This window comes from Garra rufa, chromosome 13, assembly GCF_049309525.1.
Source record: "Garra rufa chromosome 13, GarRuf1.0, whole genome shotgun sequence".
NCBI classification, from domain to species: domain Eukaryota; kingdom Metazoa; phylum Chordata; class Actinopteri; order Cypriniformes; family Cyprinidae; genus Garra; species Garra rufa.
Genome location: NC_133373.1, coordinates 38569877 through 38597016, shown reverse-complemented (window position 1 = coordinate 38597016; position 27140 = coordinate 38569877). Strand labels below are relative to the sequence as shown.

Sequence of the window (27140 nt, the reverse complement as noted above, 5' to 3'; positions counted from 1 at the left end):
GAATGAAGCATTTGAAATCATCCCCTGAGAGGCATTTCGAGCGTCGCTCTCCAGCAGACGTGAGTAATGCTTTCAATATGCGGCGCTGACGCGAGCACTACAGCGTGAGTTAACCAGGTCTGTCAGAACGCCGGTTAACCCACACGCCTGTCATCGTCGAGTCATGTGGGCTCTCACCTCTTACAGCGTAGCCGTCTTTAACGGAGGCTGGGAACGGAGGCAGGTTGTCTTTGGCATAAACGTCCTGAGCCAGAACTCGACCCATGCCGTCTATGAGAACAACACCACAGAGAACAAGATTCAATGTGTTAATTAGCAAATAACATGCTTTTTTATTAATCCTGCAGAATTTTATGAGAAACATCTGAGATGAAGTTGATTCTATGCATTTGTTATTATTATATCCAAATACAAATGAGATACTAAATGTTCCTCTGGCACGGTACACACACACACACACACACACACACACACACACACACACACACACACACACGGTCTGAAGATAAGAAGCTCTCATCAGATTACAGAAGGATCAATATCACAGCAGATTAAAACACTGATATGATCTATATCTCACACACTGGGATTCACATCTAGCATCCAAAAAACATGCTTAAAAAGAAATAAATCATTAAAAGGAAGATAGCAGGCAAACAGTGTCAAATCAAAACACAGAATCAATACAGATTGTGTTTGTACCTCTGTAGTTAATGATCTCAGTGCCCAGAACTGCGGTCATCTCCAGCACAGTGATGAAGGCTTTATCCATAGAGGTGAGAGGGAATGGAGACATACGGTGTCTCCGAGCCACTTTGGTGATGTCCACCGCACTATGACCTACAAACACACACACAAACCTCAACACTTCATGCACACTCTTAAAAATAAAGGTGCTTCATGATGCCATAGAAGAACCTTTTTTGTATAAATGGTTCCATAAAGAACCTTTAACATTTGAAGAACCTCTCTGTTCCACAAAAGATACTTTATGGCGAAAGAAGGTTCTTCAGATTATAAAAAGGTAAGAAAGTGATGGTTCTTTAAAAAACCTTTAACTGAATGGTTCGTTGTGGAACCAAAAATGGTTCTTCTATGGCATTACTGTGAAGAACCTTTTAAAGCACTATTATTTTTGTGTGTATGGGTTATTCAGTGTCTGATGCGGATTTCTAAAAATGCCAATATTTATGCTGTATTGTATTACATGATTTTATGGTAATAAATCACACAGAAAATAATCTAGAAATTAATGTATTTGATCGAAGTCCAAATAGCTTGACCTTTTAAATAATTATAATTATATAAAGTCAACTGCAGTTATTTAAGTATTATTAAGACAATAGTACAGTTTTATTAAAGTTTGAATAGTTTTAGTATTAAGTATTTTTAGTAAGTTTTAGTATTTTTTTTTATTTTATGAAAAATGTATTTCAATTTTAGTTTAAGTACATCAAGTTAAACTAAATGAAACCTAGAAATGATGTCTGGCAAAAAAAAAAAAAAAAAAAAAAAAAAAAAAAAAGTTTTTTTTTTTCGGCTAACATTAATTATATTTTAAGTAACATTTTTTAAAAGTTTGGTTAACTATAATAAACCTGCACTGAATATGATATTATTATTGCATACTGCTTTATAATATTTTAAAATATACTGAGGTGCAAATACTATTTACTATTAACTACTATTTACATTTAGTCCAAAAAATGTATTTATTATTTTTGTTTTCTAAGCCATTTCTGCTTAGTGCATATTTACCCCAAAATAAAATAAAAATAAACATGTAAAAAATAAGAATTTAGTGCCGCTTAGATGCTGGCTTCTCCTGATTTCTGTTTAGTCATATTATAGTAATTTGTTCACATGCAAAGAAAAAATATGCAATAGACTGCTGTTGAAAGTCTGTCTTATGACACTCAAAAGCACTCAGAGATATTGATATTTCATAATCACATGGTTTACAAACACACAAAAAAAGTCATTTTATGAAGAAACATACTTGCTCGTAAGATATTTTCTTTGCTGCTGCATCGTGACTGCACCTGAAGAAAGAAAACAAGGGAGGAAAAAGAAAAACGGTTAATATTTAAATGTGTGTGTTTTTTCATGCTTTTATGAGATGTTTGCTACTATACCCCAGAAAACAATACGCAATGTCATGCTGTTGTCATATTATGAAATGCAGAGACAAACATGAAGCTGGGAATTCTGGGATGTAATGAGAAGAAACAGAGAGAGATTCACTACCATTCAAAAGTTCAAAAGATATTTAACGTTTCTGAGAAAAGTCTCAGATGCTCACAGAGCGTGCATTTGTTTGATCAAAAATACAGCAAAATCTGTACAATTTTGAAATATTATTACACTTTAAAATAGCTGGTTTCAATTTGAATCTATTGTAAAATGTAATTTATTCTTGTGATCAAAGCTGAATTTTCAGCTTAATTCCTCCAGTCTTTAGTGTCACACGATCCTTCAGAAATCATTCTGATATGCTGATTTGCTGCTCAAGAAACATTTCTGATTATGATCAATGTTAAAAACGGTTGAAACCGTAATGCATTTTACTTTTCAGGATTCTTTGATTATTAGAAAGTTCAAAAGAACAACATTTTTATAAAGAAATCTTTTGTAACATCATAAATGTCGAGACACTGCAAGTGAATAGGGTAAAAAAAATCGAATAGTTATCGCCTTGATTACCCAGTTGAGTGATTGCACTGATAATTGCAAACATTTTTCTCAAATGTTAGGTTTAAATATGCAAATGAGACATTATTTAATTAAATATGCACTAATTTGCATACATTTCTAATACAAAAATCTAAACACTGGATGACGTCAGTTTCAAAATTATTGTTTAATTTTTTTTGACATATTAAAGTCAAATGTTTTTACAGAGGGAATTTTGGGTATCTCATCACTCCATAATTCAGAAAACACTATATTTTCACAATTTTTGGCAGAATAAAATGTTGTATATAATCAAGCAAATTATATATAAACAAATCCCTCTGTAAAAACCTTCAGGATATAGACAGGAATAAAAAATGTAAAGTTTGGTGTGTGTAAGTGCTACTGAAGTGGCTCAGTGTAGGAGAAAAAACGAATTTTGAGAAAACTGGATTTAAAAATATTAATTGTAATTGAAATATATTTAGACAAATAGATAAAGTGCTATAAAGGAACCACTTAACAGTGTCTCTTGGATAATTTCTTTCCACTAGTCTGAAAAAGCACTTTATGAAAAAACAAAAATCCCAAAATCTCAAATTTGACACATGCCTGAAAAAACTGTGCTTTTGCCTGCAGTGTCTCCCCTTAACTGTCACTTTTGATCAATTTAATGCATCCTTACTGAATAAAAGTATGAATTTCTTTAAAAAAATCTTTTGAACAGTAGTGTATCAGTGATACCAGCTAACTGACCTCTGACCCTGTCCAAACTGATCATGACCTGATCTAAACCAGACCAAAAATACATGGATGACAACAGACAAACTTGTCTAATGAAAGAAATATCAAAGATGTAATCTACTCTATTCCAATTACATAAAACTGGGATGTGTCTCTTTTCCACTCTATCTTCATTCATACGTTCTCCTCTTTAATAACGCTCTTTTTCTCTTGTTGTCCTCTCTGTAACCTCAACATGTTGCTCAATCTCTCTGAACTGGAGTGGTAGTTTGTGATGACTGTACTTGTGAAAACCACCCTATAATCAGTGGCAGGAAAGCTCTAATAGACTCTCTAGTGCACTACAGCGAGAAGGAGATGGAGTGAAATGTTCCTGAAGAACTACTGCTGCCTGAGGAGAAGCAGACAGCATAGTGAAGAACGACTGAAGAACTGAAGGAGGAGAGAAAGACAATTAGGAGAGCGCGAGACCCCGAACAGCACAAGAGCTCATGAAACATGAGAGAGAGACGCACAGAACAGCTGAAAGAGCAAAACGCAGCGAGCAGAGAGGGAATAATAAATCAAACAAGATGATGATGTCAGCAAAAGCCCCAAAACACAGTAACTTCTGAAAAAAGGGAACAAACAAACACACAGGGGATTCATTTCTGTAATCTGACTCTTTGTTTGTGGCTTTGCATTGCACAGGTTCAATAACAGCTACGTATTTAGACTAAAATCACCATTTTATGCTACTACTTTTTGTGGCATATTAATTTTGTATGTCAGATAATACACCCAAATAAATATTTAGGCCTAAATCAAATATAGAAATCTTAGATTTGTGTATTTAAATTGCATATACAGTTTCCATACATTTACATTATACAGTTTTAGTATATAATAAACTTAATGTAATGCATATTTGTCAGGTATACATAAATGAAACGGGTATTAACAAATCAAATGTGTTTTAAATACACAATAAAAGGTTTATATTTTTAGCATTAATAAATCCATTTGTTTCGAATTTTGCATCTCATTAACTTTTAACTAAATGAACACTGCTTATTTTACAACTAGCCATATTTTAAACGTTTATACTTTTTAACTTGATAAATTTAAAAAAGTATATTATATACAATAAACATAGTCATGTGGATTTGAAACTATGATTATAAAATAACACATAATAAAATAAAATAAAATAGTGAAGGTAAAAAAACGATTTTTTTTTTAAAATGCAGAAATCTTACCGGTTTCATTATTGTATGACTGAATTGAAAATGTATTTAAGTACTTAAATATAAAATTTAATTAAATTAAATTAAATAATAAAGAATAATCAACTATGTCCTGATTTTTTTTGAGTGCAGAAAGCTTGTCGGTTTCATATATGTAAGACTGAATTTATAATGTATTTATGCAATTAATAAAATAAAATAAAATAAAATAAAATTTTGAATTTATAAATTTTTGAAACCTTGCCGGTTTCATTTATGTCTGACTAAATTCAAAATGTATTTATGTACTTATTAGGTAAAATAAAAAATAATTAAGTAAAAAAAAAAAAAAAAAAAAAAAATAGAGAACAATAAAATAAGTCCTGATTTTTTTTTGAGTGCAGAAAATTTTTCTTTTTCATTTATGTAAGACTGAATTTAAAGTGTATTTATGTAATAAAGAACAATCAACTATGTCCAGATTTTCTTTTTGAGTGCAGAAATCTTAGCGGTTTCATATATGTATGACTGAATTTAAAACGTATTTATGTAATTAAAAAAATAAAATAAAATAAAATAATATTAAATATTCAATATTCATTTATGTCTGACTGAATTTAAAATGTATTTATGTACTTAAGTAAAACAAAATAAAATAATAAAACAAAAATAAAATAAAATAGTAAAATAATAGTAAAATAAAATAAAATAACTGTTTTTTTTGGAGAGCAAAAATCTTACTGGGTTCGTTTATGTATGACTGACAAATATGCATTACATTAAGTTCATCTGTTTATAATAAAACTGTGTAATTCATATGAATGTAAATTTTACATGCAATTTGCATACACAAATACCTAACACGGGCCTAAATAGTTTTTGAGTGTAGTTTGAGTAATAGCTCAAATTCTTTTGCATTGCATTACTTGCATTGATTAAAAAAAATTAATAAGACATAAATTTGTACTCTATTCACAGAATGTCAATTTAAAAAAAATATTCACAATATCAAATAAAAGGACAGACAATGGCAGCAACAATGTCTTAAAAGGTAAAACATTTTTAAATAAAGTTCAGTTCTTCATAAATGTACACACCCTATTTTTGTAATGAAATATACAAATATATGTAAATCACGTACATATCATATTCAAAACATACAAAACGAAAAGCAAAATAAGATAAGGAAATGCTAAAAGAAAGATACAAAAGCAAATAGGAGGAAGAAGACAAAAAGAGAGTTTAGCATGTGAAGGGCTGATGGTTCTGGGATAGTTACTCGAGAACTGAAGGTCCTATGGCCACGGCGATCATCTTTAAGCACCTCCAACCTACACTGGAGCTTACGGAGATAAAGTCATCAGTCCATCAGTTACAAGCAACAGAAGAAACAGTCCAACAGAAAACAGAGCGGCAGGCAACTCAAAGATACAGCGACAGACAGACAAAGAGAACTTCTTAGGTGTCACATGAACTAGATGTTGTTAGTGAACATTTCATTTACAATTACATTTAAGTGGCAAGAATAATACAAGTTGAACTCAAACACTGACACCTTAAAAGAATAGTTCACCCACAACTCAAAAGAAAATTGCTAAAATGTACTCCCCATGCCAACAAGATCCAAATGAGTTTGTTTCTTCATCAGATTTGGAGAAATGTAGCATTCTGTCACTTGTACACCAATGGATCCTCTGCAGTGAATGGGTGCCGTCAGAATGAGAGTCCAAACAGCTGATAAAATCATCACCATAATCCACAAATAATCCACTTCAGTCCATCTATCAGGTGTTCTTGACTTTACACGTAATTTCTGGCCAAAATATCCATAAACCATAATAATGCGTCCTGCAGTTAAAAAGTCCATATCCTGTTGTCTCTCACATCAAAATCTACCCACATATTTGTTGCTTGACTGTTTTTGCTTGTAATTAATGCTTGAACTGTGCAGATTTCTCCCCTGATTCAGACAAGGCGACTTTGTCACAAAAGGAAGTGTTATTAAGGATTATAAACTTGTATTTTAGTTGGAGGCAATGGTTTGAATTTAAAAATGTCTAAATGATGGATTTGTTTCTTACAAACATTCAGCTTTAAGTTAACATCACAAGATGTTAACTTATGGACTGGAGTGATGTGAATTACTTGTGGGTTATTGTGATGTTTTTATCAGCTGTTTGGACTCTCATTCTGACGGCACCCATTCGCTGCAGAGGATCCATTGGTGAAAAAGTGATGAAATGCTACATTTCTCCAAATCTGGTGAAGAAACAAACTCATCTACATCTTGGAATGCCCCAAGGGTGAATATACTGTCAGCTAATTTTTTATTTTTGGGTGAACTATCCCTTTAAAGTCAAGCTTTAAAGAGGACTACATAGCCAATCAGACAAAACAGTCCAAAGTCAACATGAAATGTTATGCACCATCCATTTTAATAATTACAACTGCAGGAACATGTATTAAGAAAGTATTAAAGGATTAGTTCACTTTCAGAACAAAAATGTACAGATAATTTACTCACCCCCTTTTCATCCAAGATGTTCATGTCTTAATTTCTTCAGTCGTAAAGAAATTATGTTTTTGGAGGAAAACGTTTCAGGATTTCTCTCCATATAATGGATATGTATGGTGCCCCCAAGTTTGAACGCCCAAAATTATATGGAGAGAAACCCTGAAATGCTTTCTTCAAAAAAACATTTCTTTTGACAAGACATGAACATCTTGGATGACAAGAGGGTGAGTACATTATCTGTACATTTTTGTTCTGGAAGTGAACTAATCCTTTAAGTAGTAAATAAAGTGCATTTTAATTTCATGCTGACCTTAAAGTGAACTCAGAAGAAGATAAGAACAGAGAAACTGAAGCATCAAAACAACCAAATCAGAGATCAACTGACAGACATTTTAAGCAGACAGAAGGACGTTCACACACACACACACACACACACACACACACACACACACACACACACACACACACACACACACACACACACACACACACACACACACACACACACACACACACACCTGCCATATGTTGCAATAATGACAGTTTTACTGTATCGTATTAAAATGAAACTAGTAATTAAATCACACTAAGTAAGGCTTTCATTACAACAACTGTAAAAGCACTGGGATATCAGTTCATCAAACAATTCCCTCATTAAATATCCTAGATGTGGATTAATTAATACAAGCGCTGACCTAATTTGCAATAGGTGTACCAGAAATTGCCAAGATGATTATTTTTTTGTGATGTCACATGATAGCTAATAAATCATCTTTCAGCTCATGTTGTTTTTGAACGTTCAGTAATTGTGATTTTGTAATTTGTGAAAAAAATGAAAAAAATGAAAGTGGAATGAATACAGATATTCACAAAATGGCACAACAAATCTCTAATTACCGTTAATTACTCTTAAAAACAAAGGTTCTTTATTGACATTGACAGTTCCATTAAGAACCTTTAACATTCATGGAACCATTTCATTCCACAAAAGGTTCTTTTGGGAACCCGAAATGGTTCTTCTATGGAATTGCTGTGAAAACACCCTTTATTTTTAAGAGTATATGTAATAAAACTGGGGTGTGGGTTTCTACACTGAAAAAAACAATTTGTTGAGTCAACTTAAAATAATAGGTTTAGTGAACTCAAAGAATTTTAGTCAACTTGAAATGTTAAGTTGTACAAAGTGACAACTTAAAATTTTAAGTTGAATCAACTCAAATATCTAAGACAGCAGGGCAACACATTATTTTAAGTTGACTCAACAAATTGTTTTTTTTTACAGTGTAGACATACTGCTGTATAAAACTGACAAAAGCACAAAATTACTGAAATTGTAACTAAACAAAGTGAAAACACAAAATCAAAAAATAATAAAAATTAAAAAATTAATAAAATCACCTATATAAATATTAAAAACCCCAACACACATACACCAAACATACTGCTACAAACACGCCAATAAATCCTTAATACGAACAACATCACACATTAAAAAAAAATGGTGGTGATGGTAAGCAAAATTATTTTGGTTGTAAAGTGTTTTAGATTAAAATGCCAGAAAAAAGAACATAAAATGTATTATATAGCATACAGCAATCAGGTGGCAACATGGATGAATCTGCATATATATATATATATATATACACACACACACACCAAAATGTATTATATTTAACAATTAACATGGTAATAATGGAGTGCAAATTTGTAATAATTAAATATATATATATATATATATATATATATATATATATATATATATATATATATATATATGTATGTGTATATATATATATATATATAATATTTTTTTATATACTTTAAAAGTATATTTAAAATGATCAATATATGTATTATATTACCATATACTATATTTTAAAACATATTAGAACAAATATTGTTAAAAAAAATTTTGGTCATTTTTTTGTATATTCTAAAATATCTTTGAAAATATTTTGTTTTACTGTATCGGGTGATAAAATGACAAAATCATTTTTACTTGTCAAAATGTCATGGGAAATGTGCACTGCATTGCACTGTTTTAGGATATAATATAAAAAAAAGCTTTCATAATCTTTTGTTTTTGTATTATTTCATTGTTGCAAACAAACATTATTGTAGTATATTTTATAAGAAAAAACTATTTGAGTTTTTCTGCTTTAAAATTTGACATTTAATTGCATGTATTACGTGTCGTTTCTTCGTAAATGTTTGTGAAACTTAAACATTTCCACACCACATTTTTTTGCCCAATAGGCTACTAACTGTAGAAACTTAGATTTTAGGGTGGATACTGCAGTTACAATGTAAATGATGGCAAATGTTGATGAGTTTATATTCCTAAAGAAATAATGCTAACCATACGGTGTTTTAGCTTGATTTAAACACTTAAACCCACTGATACCTGTGCTGTAGTGGCATTATGGTTGGCAGAGGTTGGTTTTTGTTCAAAACTAACTAATCTTTCCTGTATTTGAGCTGCTTTATTAGCTGCCAGTGCTAAAATCATGTTTACAAGCTGCATATGTCTCAAACTATGATTGAAGATGGGCTCTTTACCTGGTCCAAGGTAGAGTACCTTGACTTGAGTGTGATGACCTCATCCAGGTGTGCTCTGAACTCTCGCCGCGACGCCTGGAGGAAGCCACAGGATAGTCACTCCCCGAACACAAGCTCACACACACTACCATTCACAAACGTCTCCATACCCAACAGGCACAGATACAAAATCTATCCGCATTTGGTCAAACACGTGTATGAGCATGCGCTGCCACAAACACTAACACAAACACACAAATACACTAACTCTCTTCAACAACACACAGTAATATAACACTGCTGTGATGTGCACCGGAACAATGAAAACATGAGCAGCTGAGCAAAATGAAAACTCACCCGCGTTAAAAGCAACCCAACTAATCTAATGCTGTAAATCGTGAGTGACTCGAAACAAACCAAGAGAAAATAAATCATGGAGCTGGAGAAATATCTTGAGTGACACTTAAGTGCTTTGACATATTAGGGCTACTATAGTTTGGCAAGCTTAAAGCTATTCAGATTGAATCTCGGACAACTTAGTCAAGCTACAATACAAGCAGATAACAAAAAGTAGACAGTAACTGAATTTAAGCTATACAACAGAGTAAAATCATTATAAATGTAAAGAAAGTCTGAACTATTTTTCTCTAAAAACACTTCAAAGCAATACAATATGACAAAAAAGGTTTTAACAATTCATTTAAAATAAATGAATTAATTGTTACTGGAAAAAGACAACATTTAAACCATTTTACGGTCATACTAAGAACAAAAATAGCTACTTTTAATTTTTTTTCATAACGTCTGCAATAAAATCTGAAAAAAATTTGGTTGCCCATAATTTTTTTTTAGTATTTAATAAAAAAATAAAATAATAATAATAATAATAATAATTATATATATATATATATTTTTTAATTAAAAACTAAAAAAAATTATAAAAACACCACAATTTAAAAAAATTTAATCAAGCTATCATGCTAATAAAAAATTATAAACATGTATAAATACTTTTTATGTATTTATTTTTTTCTTACACATTATCAAATAACGGAATACTAAATAAAAACATCTCAATCCAGTTTATAAGATGTAAGTCATTCAGTATAATTTATGTGACCCTGGACCAAAAAAACAGTCATAAGGGTTGAGATTTATACAAATGAATAAATAAGCTTTCCATTGATGTATGGTTTGTTAGGATAGGACAATATTCGGACGAGATACAACTTTTTGAAAATCTGGAATCTGAGGGTGCAAAAAAATTGAGAAAATTGCCTTTAAAGTTGTCCAAATGAAGTTCTTAGCTATGCATATTACTAATCAAAAATTAAGTTTTGATTTTAGTAGGAAATGTACAAAATATCTTTATGGAACATGATCTTGACTTAATGATTTTTGGCATAAAAGAAAAATTGACCATTTTGACCCATACAATGTATTGTTGGCTATTGCTACAAATATACCCGTGCTACTTACAACTAGTTTTGTGATCAAGCGTTATGTATAAGCTTTTAATTTATGGTACATGGCTGGAATATTCATTAAAAAAAAAAAAAGCTACTCTTTTATCTATTTTATGTATCAACAATACAATTTGACTTTTTTTGCAATCCAATTTATTTATTTGTTTTTTCATATTATCCATTTGTTACTTTATTATCATTATTATTATTTTTGATAATTGATCAAGTTGAAATTTATCAATTTCTGGTATGGATTACTGATTAAAACATATTTTAAAAACTTTTTCGAAAAGTCTTTTCAAAGATCAAAGTGGTTCCCAAGATGTGAAAAATGCAGCGAGTGAGAAATGAAAAGTGAGTATGTTTAGCTCATATAACTGCACTTTTAGATGTTATGTATGTTTTACAGAAGTAACTAGTGGTCGACTGATACAGGTTTATCACTGACTGATATGGAAAATCTAGAGAACAAAGCTCATTTATTACAAACATATAAATAATACAATTTAATGTTAAAGAATCTCAAAATAGTCAAATATCATCTTCAAATATTATTAATTAACTGGCCTGGTCAATATATTGTATCAGTCCATCACTAGTAAGAATAACTCCTCTGGCCATACATACATAAAAGTGTTTGATGAATGCACAAAAAAAAAAAAAAATGTTGGAAATGCATTAAAACATTTTAAAGAAAAAAACTGATATGATTATTCTGATGGATAAACCAGTGAAACATCTAAAATTGTCACAAAAATGACTGTCAGTCATTTTTTGCTCAGTTGCACTTGAGAAAAGCATGCATGACAAGACAGGAAGGGTTTCAGGCAGAGCAGGAAGCAACAATCATCGCAGGCAGGAAGAAACATGTCGCATGGCAACACGTCGAGGTGGAGGAGAGCTGTTGCCATGGCGATGCGGCCCGAGACGCATGCAGGAATACCTCAGCAATGCTTAGGGTGGATGAAGAGGAGGGGAGCCGCGCCTGGGTGCCACGAGAAGGGGGGAGAAGAGAAGACAATTAAATATAAGAGCCAGCAAAGCCAAGCTGAAACACACACATTGCCGCCCCCTGCTGGCCCGGAGGGCTGCTGGAGCACCGCAAGCCAAAGCAGCTGGAAACAGAAGACAAAAAAAAAAAAAACCCAGAAACTACGCAAATACATCGCTTACACTCGTGTATTTGCTTCTTATCTGGGATTTGTGCTTGACATTTTCAATGCAAGTTCATGTGTTTTTCTGAATATCAACCTGAGCTCTTTTACTTAGTGGACAATCATTTCTGATTCCTGTGGAAGCCTAATTCCACCACATAAGAAAAATAATGCTTTAGTAAGTCATAATTATGACTTTAACGTCATAATTATTAAATGAAAATCAAATTTATGACTTTAAAAGTTAAAATTATGACAAAAAGGTAAATATTATGAGATAAAGTAGAAAATATGACATGCTAAATTGAAATTATGACATAAAAAGTAAATTATTAGCTTAAAAAAAAGTCGAAATGACTTTAAAAGTCAAAAATTCTAAATTACGGCATACTAAATCTAAATTATGGCTAAATTAAGTTGAAATTATGAGAGAAAAGGTACAAATTATGGCTTTGAAAGTTAAACATAATGATTTTAAGTCAAATTTATGACATTCTTCATTTAAAAATTTTAATTATGACATAAAACTTTAAAATTATGACATCATTCTCCTAGTGGAATATTGCTATAAATTTAAGTCATAAATATGATTTAGTATGTCATAATTTTGATTTGGTATGTCAAAGGTCAAAGTTTAAAATATGAGAGAAAAAGTACAAATAATGACTTTGAAAGTTAAACATTATGACAAGTTAAAATTATTTAAAAAATAGCTGAAATTGACAAAAGGTCAAATTATTACTTTAAATTATGACATAAAAGGTTGAAATTATAACATAAAAATTCATAATTATGAGAAATAATTGTGAATTAGTAAAAGATATAATTCTCCAAGTGTAATATTGCTACAATTTAAGTCATACATTTGATTTAGCATGCCATTGTTTTAATTTAGTATGTCAAAATTATGACTTTTTATGTATTTTGATTTTTAAAGTCATAATTTCGACTTTTTATCTCATATTATGGCTTACGCCAAAATTATGACTTACTAAAGCATGATTTTTTTCTTATGTGGCAGACATAGGGTTCCATAGATCCCAGTTTGATTTTAGCTTGGGGATAAAAATGTAAAAATATTGTCACATTAAATCCAATTTATATTGGATTTACAACACATACAGACGAAAACACAGCAAAAAATGGAAAGATGGGTGAATCGTTTAACAAATTGCAACTGAAACACACCAACTTCAACTCCCTCCCTTCAAGAATCCCTAAACGACCACAATGCAACTAACTACATTACTGAAGATGATATTTCTCAAAACAACAATACTGATGTCAACATAATAAATATTTATGGAAATATTCAGAAATTAATTCAGATATATACTTAGTATACACTCCCATTCAAAAGTTTGGGGTCAGAAAGTTTTTTTTTTTAAACTAATACTTTTATTTAGCAAAGATGCAATAAATCGATCAAAAGTGACATTGAAGACATTTTTAAAAGTTTCAAAAGAATTCTACACTGAAGACTGGAGTAATGATGCTGAAAATTCAGCTTTGATCACATCAATAAATTACATTTTGCAATACATTCACAAAGAAAACATTTATTTTAAACTGTAATAATACTTCACAACATTACCGTTTTTACAGTTTTTTTTTTTATCAAATAAATGCAGCTTTGATGAGCAGCAGAGACTTTTAAAAACATTAAAAATCTTTCCAACTCCAAACTTTTGAATGGTAAATAAAACATCCATGCATGCTACAATACCATGTTTATGCCATTGTATTTTATCAATTCAACTCATTTGCAGAAAAAAAAGAAAATTGCTTTAATTGCAAACATTTTTTTCTTTAGTTTAACATGCCCTGATGAACCACATACAACAAGAGCCAAAACATATATTGAAGTATACACCATCAGTTTTGATTTCATATTAACTTGAAATGCTCACAGCATCTGACAGGAATCATTTGCTACTTTGCACATAAAATCAGCACTGCGTCTCACGTTCCTGCATGCAAGGTGTCCTTGTGGTCCAGGACGGGAGTAATATATCTTGCAGGCGGCAGCCCACCCGAGTTTAATGTTCAAGTGAAACTCAAGTACTACAGATATAATCTTTAGAAGCGTTATTTATCGCCACACACACACAAACACGCCACTGTTACTGCAGCGTATACGGCACACTGCTTCACATGTGCAATGTCCTCAAAAAAGTGTTTTTCTCAAGGGTGATTCAATACACTCCAATAATCTTCAATTGTTGCTAACTATTTTACATCTTGCCAAATTGCTGGCTAATTCATTCCTCTCATTTGTAGGTTTTCAAACAATCTGCTTATGTCCCAGTGATGGTTTGGTTTGATAGGTGGCCATCATGCTTACTTTTTTCCTAAAAATCTTACATTTTAGTATGAATCACATACTGCAGTAGGATTTCATATGAAATGGCCACCTTACATTTCCTAATAAGATCAGGTTGGATATAATAAACATAAAATTACACAGAAATGTTGGGCTAATAAATAATTTCTAACAGATTGAAGTACTTTTACGGATATTTTTTAGTACTAAGTGTAAATATAAAAAGTTACTATGAGTGATGCAGAATAATTTCAGCAAACGTAAATTTTCGGACAAAACAGCAATTTCTGGTTTTGGAACAGTTTTGGAAGCCAAAATCATTGACCTAAACAGTGACATTTAATTATTATTTCTCTGATGTTGTGTTTGCACAACTTAAGTGTTTATTTGAGATAAAAGCAATTGTGTCATTTTGGACAAAATGAGTGGAACTGCTTTCAGTTTAGATTAAAGAATTGTAACGCCAGGCCAGCAGAGGGAGCCCTTACTCACACTGACTGTTGCTGCTCCCTCTGCTGCCTCTATGGTTACTTCCTGTTTGTCAGCCATTTAAGCAGGGCCATACCAAACAGGCCATTGCGAAGTATTGTTTTGCCTAGCAGTGTTTCTCCGCTGTTGTTTATTTTGGTTTGTTATTGCTATGGTTTTTGTTCTTTTGTCATAGTTTAGTCTTTGTTTTCTGTCATAGTTTTGCCCCGTTCCTTGCCATTGTTTTTGCCCTGTTTCATAGCCTTGTTTATTTGATACTTTGGATTGCTCTCCCTGGTTTTTGACTTTCTTCCTGCTTAAATGATTACGCCATTGCTCTGTCTTCGTTGCCACTGTCTGTTTGGATATCGACCCTGCCTGTATTACCACGATCTGTTTGAATAAAGCCTGCACTTGGATTTTACACGCTTCCTAAGAGTCCTGCCTGTTACAGAATACTTCGCCTCCCAAAAATCCAGCGGCTTTTGGAATCACGATCGCAGGTATGAACCAGGCAACTTCTCGTCTCCTCTGCCTTTGTCAAGATAACCGAGCAATAGAGGAGTATGTAGAGGATTTTTGTGGACTGTGTCATTTAGTTGATTTTAATGATATTGCTCTGAAGGACCTTTTCCGCTATGGGTTAGATGAACCCATTCGCTCAGGGTTTCCTGGAGGAAAGATACACTGGACCCTTGAAACTTACATTGATTATGCACTTCGTTTGAGCGGCTCACCTCTTACCGTTGGGATCGCAGAGGAGGGACCCTGCAATCTCACAGTAACCTCCACACCACAACCAGCTCATGTCACACTGGCCAAACCAAAGCCTGCTCAAGTCATGTCAGGAATTATTCAAATAATGTCAGAGGCCTATCATGCCATGCCTGCCAAGCCAAAGTCTACTCAAGTCATGTCCACCATGCCAAAGCCAGTTCATGCCATGCCTGCCAAGTCAAAGTTTGCTCAAGTCACATCCACCAAGCCAAGGTCTGCTCACGCCATGCCTGCCGCTCCAGGGCCTGCTCACGCCATGCCTGTCCGTCCAGAGTCTGCACCTGTCATGGCCGCCCTCCCACAACCAGTCCACAAGATGGCTGCCCCGTCTGAGTTCCCGGCCAAGATGGCTGCCACGTCTGAGCCTCATCATGTGAACTCTGTTTCGAGGTGGTTGGTGTCTAGTGTGGAGGACCCACCGCTGCTATCGGCTCGAGCAGCTGGTCTCCATAAACTCACGTCAGCTAAGCCAGCCCCCGCTGGCATCACTTCAACCAATGTTAAGCCAAACCACAGCTGATTTCCATGAGCCAAGCCAAGTTACAGCAGATCTTCATGAGCTCATGAGCTTCATGAGATCATGCATGATCCAGGTCTGCTATTGCTCCATGGCCCAGGTCCTCCAGAGCTTCACTGTCTGCCATCACTCCACGGTCCAGGTCCTCCATTATTCCACTGTCTGTCACAGCTCCATGGTCCAGGTCCTCCAGTGCTTCACTGTCTGCCACTGTTCCAAGGCCCAGGTCCTCCACTGCCTCACTGTCTGCTATTGCTCCATGGCCCAGGACCTCCATTGCTTCACTGTCTGCCTCTGCTCCAAGGTCCAGGCCCTGACTCTGTACCTGTTCCCCTTCATGGACCTGACTTTGTTTTGTTTGAGCGCCCGGAGTCGCTCCTAGAGGGGGAGGAATCTGTAACGCCAGGCCAGCAGAGGGAGCCCTTACTCACACTGACAGTTGCTGCTCCCTCTGCTGCCTCTATGGTTACTTCCTGTTTGTCAGCCATTTAAGCAGGGCCATGCCAAACAGGCCCTCGAGAAGTATTGTTTTGCCTAGCAGACTCTACCAAGCGTTTCTCCACTGTTGTTTATTTTGGATTGTTATTGCTACGGTTTTTGTTCTTTTGTCATAGTTTAGTCTTTGTTTTCTGTCATAGTTTTGCCCCGTTCCTTGCCATTGTTTTTGCCCTGTTTCATAGCCTTGTTTATTTGATACTTTGGATTGCTCTCCCTGGTTTTTGACTTTCTGCCTGCTTAAAGGATTACGCCATTGCTCTGTCAAATGGTTCTTTGTGGAACCAAAAATGGTTCTTCTATGGCATCGCTGTGACAAACCTTTTGAAGCATGTTTATTTTTAAGAGTGTAGTACAGTTGTAATTGCTATGCAAATGCATTTATGCTGTATCTGGCAAGTCTTAAGTCTGTGTAAAGACATCTAAATGCCACTTCAGAAGCACACCTTTGCAGGGTAAATTTGGCATTTGACATTGTATCAACTTAACGGTTCTGTATTGGCATTGATGGTTCCATGAAGCCTTTAACATCCATGTAATCTTTCCATTCCACAAAAGAGATCATTTAGATTTTTTTAAATGTTCTTCACTGTATAAAAAAATGGTTCTAGGTTTTAGAAACTGCTCAATGAAATGTTCTTAGGCAACCAAAAATGGTTCTTCTGTGGCATTGCTACCAAAACCTGTTTTTAGAATCTTTATTTTTAACAGTGTAGCTAAATTTGCAGCATTTAGTATTCTTGATCTGGAGGACCTTAGCTTTGTTGGTCCTGAACTGAGACACTTGAACTACATACTAGGATGAGCTAAAAACACTGAGCTACTCTAAGAGAAAGTAATAAAGCGTATCTATTTCATAAGACACTTTTTAAGTAGGCGGTGATGGCAGCTGAGCTGCTGTGAGCGCTATCACATATGAATACTTAAAGAAATAATTCACTCAAATATGGAAAAAAATGTAGTTACAAACTTATATGCAACTTTAAAATTTTTGCACAGAAAAAAATTACAGTTCATAAATAAATAAATAAATAAATAATCATGTCATAGTGTGTATTTGCAACTAAATTATAATTAGATTTATATTTAAAACAATTGATTTTAATCAGTTAAAAAGTATGAACATGGATTTAAATCTGCAAAAATCTGCAAAAAAAGCAAGATTAAATTAGTTAATCTTGCTTGATTTTATGTATGAGACTGAAACAAATGGGATTTATTAATGATAAATATATAAAGCTGCCTATTCATTGTGTTTTTAAAACACATCAAGTTTATTACAGAAATCTACTGCTTGATTCATTTATGTATGACTGGCAAAAATGCATCACACTGAATTTACCACTCTGTTTATGTTTAAACTGTTTAATCCAAATACACAGAAATTTTATATGCAATTAAAATGCATAAATACAAGTTTGAACAACATGAGAATGAGTAAATCAAACTTAATTTATATTTTAGATGAGCTCTCTCTTTAAAAGCTCATATCATGTCTGGCTCGGTCCCGAGCATCAGATTTGACCCCTTTGAAGGGAGCGAGGGTGGCTAACAGGACACACAAAATCTGCTCAAGACTGCTAATGCATAGCCAAGCGATTTCTGCCGCGCTGTGTTTAATAATGCTGTAGTAGGTGCTTCTGTACTGCAGCTATCAGGATGAGAAACTACACCTCAGATAACATAATCTGTGAGTGCAACTTCACAGCATCAATGTCTGCTAATAATAATTCCTCAGTGCTTTGTCCATTTCCGTGAGACACTGCAAGTGAATAGGGTAAAAAAATAACTAATAGTTATCGATTGATTACATTGCTATTGCAAACATTTTTTGTATTACAAGTTTTCTAAAATGTTAGATTTAAATATGCAAATGATTATTATTTATTGAAATATGCGCTAATTTGCATACATTTCTAGTACAAAAATCGAAACACTGGATGAAGTCAGTTTCAAAGCTCTTGTTTAATATTTTTGACATATTAAAGTCAAATGTTTTTACAGAAGGAATTTTAGGTATGTCATTTTGTCACTCCATAATTCAGAAAATACTCAGACAGAAAACATTATATTTTCGCAATTTTTGGGAAATAAAATGTTGTATATAATAAAGCAAATTATATATGAACAAATCCCTCTGTAAAAGCCTTCAGGATATAGACAGGAATAAAAATGTCAAGTTTAGTGTGTGGAAGTGCTACTGAAGTGGAGATTTATGGCTAAGTGTAAAAGAAAAAAAGGAAATGGCCTTTAAAAATATGTATTGTAATTGAAATCTATTGACACAAATAGATAAAGTGCTATAAAAGAAACACTTAATAGTGTATTTTTGATGTTTTCTTTTTACTAGTCTGAAAAAACACTTTATAAAAAAAAGCCCAAAATCTCAAACTTGACAGGTGCATGAGAAAACAGCGTTTTTGCCTGCAGTGTCTCCCCTTAATTTTCATAAAAAGTAAACATATTATATCATAATTGGATGAAATAAGCAGTGGCCTGTCATTATCAGCTGAGTTGAGTCATTTTACACATTTATATCTGTCTACTGCTAAAAGGCGATAATGCTGGTATCTTCAAACTAAAACTGTGATAAAACTGTTTTGTAACAATTTCCAATTGATTTGAACACTCTGTGTTCAGTATAATCATTCATAATAGTAATAATTAAAATAAAAATCATAGTATTATAATAAAAATCAACATAAACAACTAAATAAAAAACAAAATATATTAATATAATATAGGAATATTTAATATTATTTTATTAAAATAACAAAATAATCAAACACTGAAATAAATCAATTAATCAATAAAAAAATATTTTAACACAATATAAACTTAAAACTGAAAATCTATAGTTTATTTTAGCCAACACAACGTAAGCATTTACTAATTGAACGTTAAGTCAAGAGTCTCAAAACATCAAGTGATAATTTTACACTTTTGTTCAAAAGCGTCTCATACCTAAAGTGATTATTTTACTCAAGATTTTTGGCAGACGGCATTTGAAAACCATTCCTAAATTCATGAAAGCAGCTTTAGGGAGTTATCTAACATACTCATAATTCAGCCAAACATCTGAACGAATGCAATCTGATCTTCTACATCTCATCCTTTGTGATGAATATCAAATGTACGAGACAAAATATATATACATTTAGACGCAAATGGACAGTATCACATTGGACAAATTGCCAAGAGACTAATTATTATGCAAAAATCTTTAGTTACAGATTTATAGACAAAGAACACACACAAGACGACGGATGGACAGATGGATGAACTGATGAATGCAAACCTCACAGCAACAAGTTTGTTTTATGTATTCGGTATTTTTTCTATCACCACAACTCTACCATCTATCATCATTCTCTCTTTACACATCACAATCAAATACACATACACTTCAAAAAAAAAAAAAAAAAGCACAAAATTCACTTTATACACAATCTGACTGATTATTAAACTATCAAATGGATTATAATATAAACACAAGTATCTTCTGACTCAAGAAACATCAAATGCCAGAGAAAGAGTTAGGACTTACCATCATCTACATGAAGACTGAGATCTCACACACACATACAGACTCTGACACAGAGAGGAAGTGAACACACACATATGGATGGAGACAGAAGAGGAGGAGGAGTAGAGAGAGAGAGAGAGAGAGAGAGAGAGAGAGAGAGAGAGAGAGAGAGAGAGAGAGAAAGAGAGAGAGAAGCCCACAGAGAAAGAGCAGGCAGGAATTATGATCCGAAAAAAACATTAGAGAGAAAGAGGAGGAAAAAGAAACAGACAAATGGAGAATGAACACTCACACAAACACACATCCAGGTGTATAACTTACAAACTTGTAGTTTACGTTAATGCACAATAACTGAAAATGTACTGTATGGTATTTATTAGGACAAAAATACACCATATAAACCAGTTTGACTTGTGTTTGTGTGTCATTTCAGTCAATCTAAAATGGATTATATTAACTGATAAACGACTCATAATGAGCAACAAACTCAATATATGATACTTTAACAGCTGTGCATAAATCACAGAAGTAATGAGTGCAAATTAAATCTTTAAATATACAGTATTTCAAACACCTGAAAGTCACTGACCAACCTTGCAAAATCTGGCAACTTTGCAAGTTTCACAAGTGCTTTTGTGCATTATGCATCTGACTGATGAAAATGATGAAAATTACAAAAAGAAAACCTTATATATTAATATTTTTCTCTATGAGGACATCTTCAAAAAGTGGTTGTCAGATATGCCTATACATGAAAGGTAAAATTGAAACATGCACCCATAAATGTAAGATTGATGTATTTGTATTGCATATATACAATTTCCATTCATTTGGATTGCACAAAGAAATAAACCTTATCTCTTGCATATTTGTCATACATAAATAAAATGGTCAGATTTCTGCAATAGTACTAATAAATTGACTACGTTTCAAACACACTACCATCCATAAATCCAACTAGTTTCAATCTTATTCATTTTAACTAAATGAATGTTGCTTGTTCCACTTTTTTTTATACTTTTTAAATCAATACAAGTAATTGTTTTCGGAATGTTGATTCTAAACAAGTTGAATAAATGCATTTTGAAAATATGATTCTTTACATAAAATCAAATATATGCAAATAGTTATTAATAAACTATGCCTTGATACATACATATATATATATATATATATATATATATATATATATATATATATATATATATATATAAAGGCATAGTTTATTAATAACTATTTGCATATATTTGATTTTTGACTTTATTTAAAGAATCATATTTTCAAAATGCATTTATTACATTTTTTCTTTCTTTTTTGAGTGCAGAAATCTGACCTGTTTTATTTATGTATGACTGACAAATATGCATCATATTAGGTTTATTAGTTCATGTCAAAACTGGATGGAAATTGTATGTGCAATTCAAATCTGGAGCCTCTTTTAAAGCAACTTTAGAAGTCTTTAACTGAATCTTACAAGACTGAAGTGCAGCAGAGATACTAAATCAGACACAAACCAAGCAGGCATCATCTAAACCAGCTTTACTCCAGTACACAGTCATGCAAAGCTCATAAACTACTACTAAACAAAAACACAAGTCCATGTTGCGTACAGCAGATCATCTGCATCAAGTGCTTCACATTCGAAATGAACAAACAAACATTTCACAACAACCTGAATAAACATGGAATCACTGACAGAAGTAATTCTGTGTGCAAATAATGCTGATGAAGTGATAGTCAGCCACACTCTGAGACACTGAGCTGAGGATCTGCGCTGCTGAGCGTTTGTTTATTGTGTTCTTTTTCATTTCTCCTTGGCCATTACTATCTGATCTTCTCTAAGCATTAAATTCAATGGTCTCACCTCTGCGACAGCAAGAAGCCAGTCGGTTTTACAAGCTGCTCTGTTTAGAGGAGGAATGTTATCAGCACACATGCCAAATAACCACACAAGCACACATATACGGGTATGTATGCACTTGTATATTTCTATATAACTCTGATCCAGTGAGACTGTAGTTTGAGACATCATCCTAAACGCACTGAAAATGAACAGAGTGAAACACAGAGGTGAAATAGAGGAGAAAAGGAAGTGGGAAGGAAATGTGATGGAAGAGGTGTAAATAAGATTGACAGATAAACACTCATAGATTAATCACTATAAAACTGTCAGAGATCCGTCTGAGTTTCTCTCTCTCTCTCTCTCTCTCTCTCTCTCTCTCTCTCTCTCACACACACACACACACACACACACACACACACACACACACACACACAAGCGAAGTGGATTTATTCTTCATCTAACACTCATCTGCAGCTGTCAGAGTATTTCACATTGAGGTTTTGACATTGAAAGCATCCAAAACACAAGTTGTAAACACAGTCCAGCATGGAGAAAAATGAATTAAACTACGTTAGTGCATTAATTTGATAGCCCTAGTGTCCTAATACTTTAAAAACAGCACAATTGTTGCATATCCTAAAGTTTATTCACACTATAGTTCAAAGGTTTGAGGTCAGTATGTTTTTTAATGTTTTGAGCAGTGCTGGGGGTAACGCATTACAAGTAACGCAAGTTACGTAATAATATTACTTTTTCCAAGTAACTAGTAAAGTAACGCATTACTTTTTAATTGACAAGAAAACATCTGAGTTACTTTTTCAAATAAGTAACGCTAGTTACTTTTTTCCCCCATTTATTGATTAAAAGCTCTCAATTAAATTATCTCACTCATTAAAAAACAGATATAGTATTCCTCAAAATGAATAAAAACAGTGAAATTCAATGCAAACCTGCAATAATTAAATATGTTAAAAAATACAAATATCCTTTATGTATTTAATCCCATTTTATTAACCAATGTCTTTGCTGCCGACCTTCGATGATCCAATTCATCCATACTAATAACCAAAAATTACTCCTTTTACTCCTTTATTGCTGAAGAGTTGACATTATTTAGTTAGTAGTTCTGCGGTCTACTGTACAGACGTCAATTTATTTTTCTCTAAGCCCGAAGCTTTTGGTGTGAAAAGGCTTTGACATTTGCAAAAAATAGAACTTTTTCTATTAAAAACAAACAAGCAAGCCCCGCCCAGATTTAAAAAGTAACGCAACAGTAAGGCAACGCATTACTTTCCATAAAAAGTAACTAAGTAACATAATTAGTTACTTTTTAGGGAGTAACTCAATATTGTAATGCACTACTTTTAAAAGTAACTTTGGTTTTGAGTCTTTTATGCTCACCAAGGCTGCACGTATTTGTTAAAAAATACAGTAAAAAATGTAAAATTGTGAAATATTATTACAATTTAAAATAATTATTTTCTATTTGACTATATTTTAAAATGTAATTTATTCCTGTGATCAAAGCTGAATTTTCAGCATCATTACTCCAGTCTTCAGTGTCACATGATCCTTTAGAAATCATTCTCCTCAAGTAACATTTCTGATTACAGTTGTGCTGATTCACATTTTTGAGCATTTTTAAAAAAAAATAGAAACCTTTGCAACATTATCATAAATGTCTTCAGTCACTTTTGATCAATTTAATGCATCCTTGTTAAATAAAAGTTATTTCTTTCAAAAAACAAAAAACAAAAACGAGTACATTAAGTCTAAATTATTTTCTGTATTAATCAACAGCAGGTTGCACATGCAAAAATAATTTAAATAAAAGCTGAACTCAAAATATTCCATTAAGTCCCCATCTAAGACAGAATGCAGGGGGTTTTAATCAATATATGCCTAAAGAACGAGTCGCCACTATTCTGTCCAATTACTTGTGCATTTAAATTAGATGCAGAATTGCATTTGCAGATAATCACAGGAACTGGTATATGTGTTAGTGGCTCACTGTTATGTAACCGTGTTATGTAACTGTGTGGAGGACTGCCACAGCCATATCATCATCTGTGTGTGTGCGACTGTGAGAGAACAGAAGACAGGAAGTGACATAGAGAGAGTCTGAGTATGCTTGGGATCAGGACGGCTATAAATCAGCTGACGTTTCTGGTAAAACAGCTGTGATGCTTGAGTTTTGCTTTGTCATTATCATGACACTATTGCACATCTCTGTTTCTGACGGTTTAGTCAGTGTAGTCAAAGCATCTGTATAAATGTTTAAATATATGCAAATATATGCATTTAATATGCAAATATTATGGTGACATCATCAATATTTATTGCATTTTTTAAAAAGGGAAAATCTGAATGAATGATGAATGAATGAATGATGCATTTATATAGCGCTGAATCTGTCAACATTCATTCAATCTCATGTTGTTTCAAATCTGCATGACTTTCTTTCGTTTCGCAGAACACAAAAAGATGATATTTTGACATTGGACCCTATTTACTTTTATTGTATGAATAATAAATGTTTAAACTGTGTTTTCAAGTATCTTCTTTTGTGTTTCAGAAAAAAACGCAAAGAAATGCAGTTTAAAAATCGAAATGTTAAAAATAGATGAGTCCTGCAGTATAAAATAAAATAAATAATAAAAATATATTGCAATTCAAATTAAATAAAGTAAATAAAAAGTACACACACACACACACACACACACACACACACACACACACACACACACACACACACATAATTAATAATAATATTAATTTAAATTAAAACAAGTCTAAAAAAAAACTTTTTTCAAATAAAAATATTGGTTACATTTTTTTTAAAGGGAAAATCTCATGTTTCAAAATTTGTCTTTTAAAATTTATTAAATATTTATAAAATATAAAAAAATATATTGGAATTTAAAATGAAATAAAACGAATAAAAACTACACAAACACAGATATAATTAATAATAATAATTAAAATTCAAATGTAAAGTCAATTTTTTTAAATAATAATAATAAAACTATATTAGTAGCTCACTTCTACTAAAATGTCACTGGAGTCTAGATGTTAAAAATGCAATGCAAAAATGAATAGGCCAAAGGGGAATCATTTTAGCTAATAACGATAAGAAATGTATTTAGTAAATACATTAAAAATAAAAAACATATGCATTTAAATTCGTTGATAATTTGTTGTAAGCCTGAGGAAGGTTGAAAGACAAAAATTTTGCTCATTAATAAATATTTTTTTGTGATGATGCAAGTTAAAGTAGTTTTTTTACTTTATAATGTACTTCCATCCTACACACCTATAAATGATTCAGATGTGCAAGGCATTATATATTTTTTTATTAGCTAGTAATAATAAAACATGTCATTTGATAAAAATTATGACTTGAATGACTTAAAATATAGCATGTACACAAGTTATTAAACTACTGCTTTTATGCTGTTGTTTTGGTCACTAAACGCTTTATAAGAAAAAGCGCATGTACACCAAAAAACTAAGTCACACGGGTTTGCAATGACAAGAGGGCGAGTAAATGATGACAGAATTTTGCATCTCTGTCAAACTGATACCTGTTGAAACTCTCTCACTCATATGAGCGCAGCACAGTCTCCACAGCAACCCCCGCTCCCATGACAACCATCTGCATCCACACAGCGGGGCGAGAAATGATTGTGACACATGAGCTGACGAACGAAAGCTGCTCGCCTGGCTCGGGTGAGAGTCCTGAGCCACATGGGTCAAAGCTACAAGTTAGCCACATTACTGCAGCTCAAACAGTAGAGCATCACACGAGCAACCCCAAGGTCATGGGTTCGATCCCCAAATGGTACAAAAAAAGTCTAAATGGAATGCAAGTCACATTGGATAAAAACTATATGCCGAATGCATAAATGTGACCCTGGACCATAAGTCCTAAGTAGCACGTGTATATTTGTAGCAATAGCCATAAATACACTCTATGGGTCAAAATGATACATTTTTCTTTTATGCCACAAATCATTAGGATATTAAGTAAAGATCATGTTCCATGAAGATATTCTGTAAATTTCTTACCGTAAATATATCAAAAATTATTTTTGGATTAGTAATATGCATTGCCAAGAACTTCATTTGGACAACTTTTTGAATATTTAGATTTTTTTGCACCCTTTCTGCTTTTAGATGATGTATAAATCTTAATTTAAAAAAATTGACCCTTATGACTGGGTTTTGTGGTCCAGGGTCACAAATGAGAAAAAGTGCATATGTTCATCTTCAGTCAAATAGATGTTTATAAACAGATGCCAATACATTTTCTCTTTGATTATTTATCCAAAGTTTGTCACGAGATTGCTCAAAAAGGCACCAAACTGTATTATTAATAAAAATAATAATAGTATTTCAATGATACTAAAATAACAATGCAGTCTAGATGTTAAAAAAATTTAGAGCAACGGTGAAAGGGACTAATTTTAGCTAATAATGACTAGAAATACTCAATATAACTTGAAATAACGTTTGGGATGAGTAAGATTTTTCATGTATTTTAAATACGTTTCTAATGCTCATCAAGGCTGCGTTTATTTGATCAACAGTACAGAAAGAAATGAAATATTGTGAAATATTATTATGATGTAAAATAACGTTCTTTAGTTTAATATACATTACAAATCGAATTTATTTCTGTGATCAAAGCTGAATTTTTCAGCATCATTACTATATGTTCAATGTCACACGATCCTTCAGAAATCATTCTAATATATGCTGATTTATTATCAGTGCTGGAAACAGTTGTGTTGCTTAATATTTTTTTGAAACCTATGATACTCTTTTTCAGGATTCTTTGATGAATAAAAAGTAAAAAAAAATATTTATCAGTAAATGTATAATATAAATTTAGAA

General features: G+C 32.5%; 1 protein-coding gene across 1 annotated transcript in view; it reads right to left on the bottom strand.

Moving 5' to 3' along the window:
* Positions 1–109: 109 nt before the first annotated feature.
* The window catches only part of LOC141348509 (gephyrin-like), an 84084-nt gene continuing 57053 nt past the window's right edge, over positions 110–27140 (bottom strand). The window contains exons 9-14 of the mRNA XM_073852799.1: positions 12085–12126; positions 9697–9771; positions 5902–5964; positions 2000–2042; positions 703–840; positions 110–270 (exon numbers count right to left, since the gene is read on the bottom strand). Of these exons, the coding sequence (XP_073708900.1) occupies positions 110–270; positions 703–840; positions 2000–2042; positions 5902–5964; positions 9697–9771; positions 12085–12126 (522 nt within the window). The remainder of the gene's footprint in view (positions 271–702; positions 841–1999; positions 2043–5901; positions 5965–9696; positions 9772–12084; positions 12127–27140) is intronic.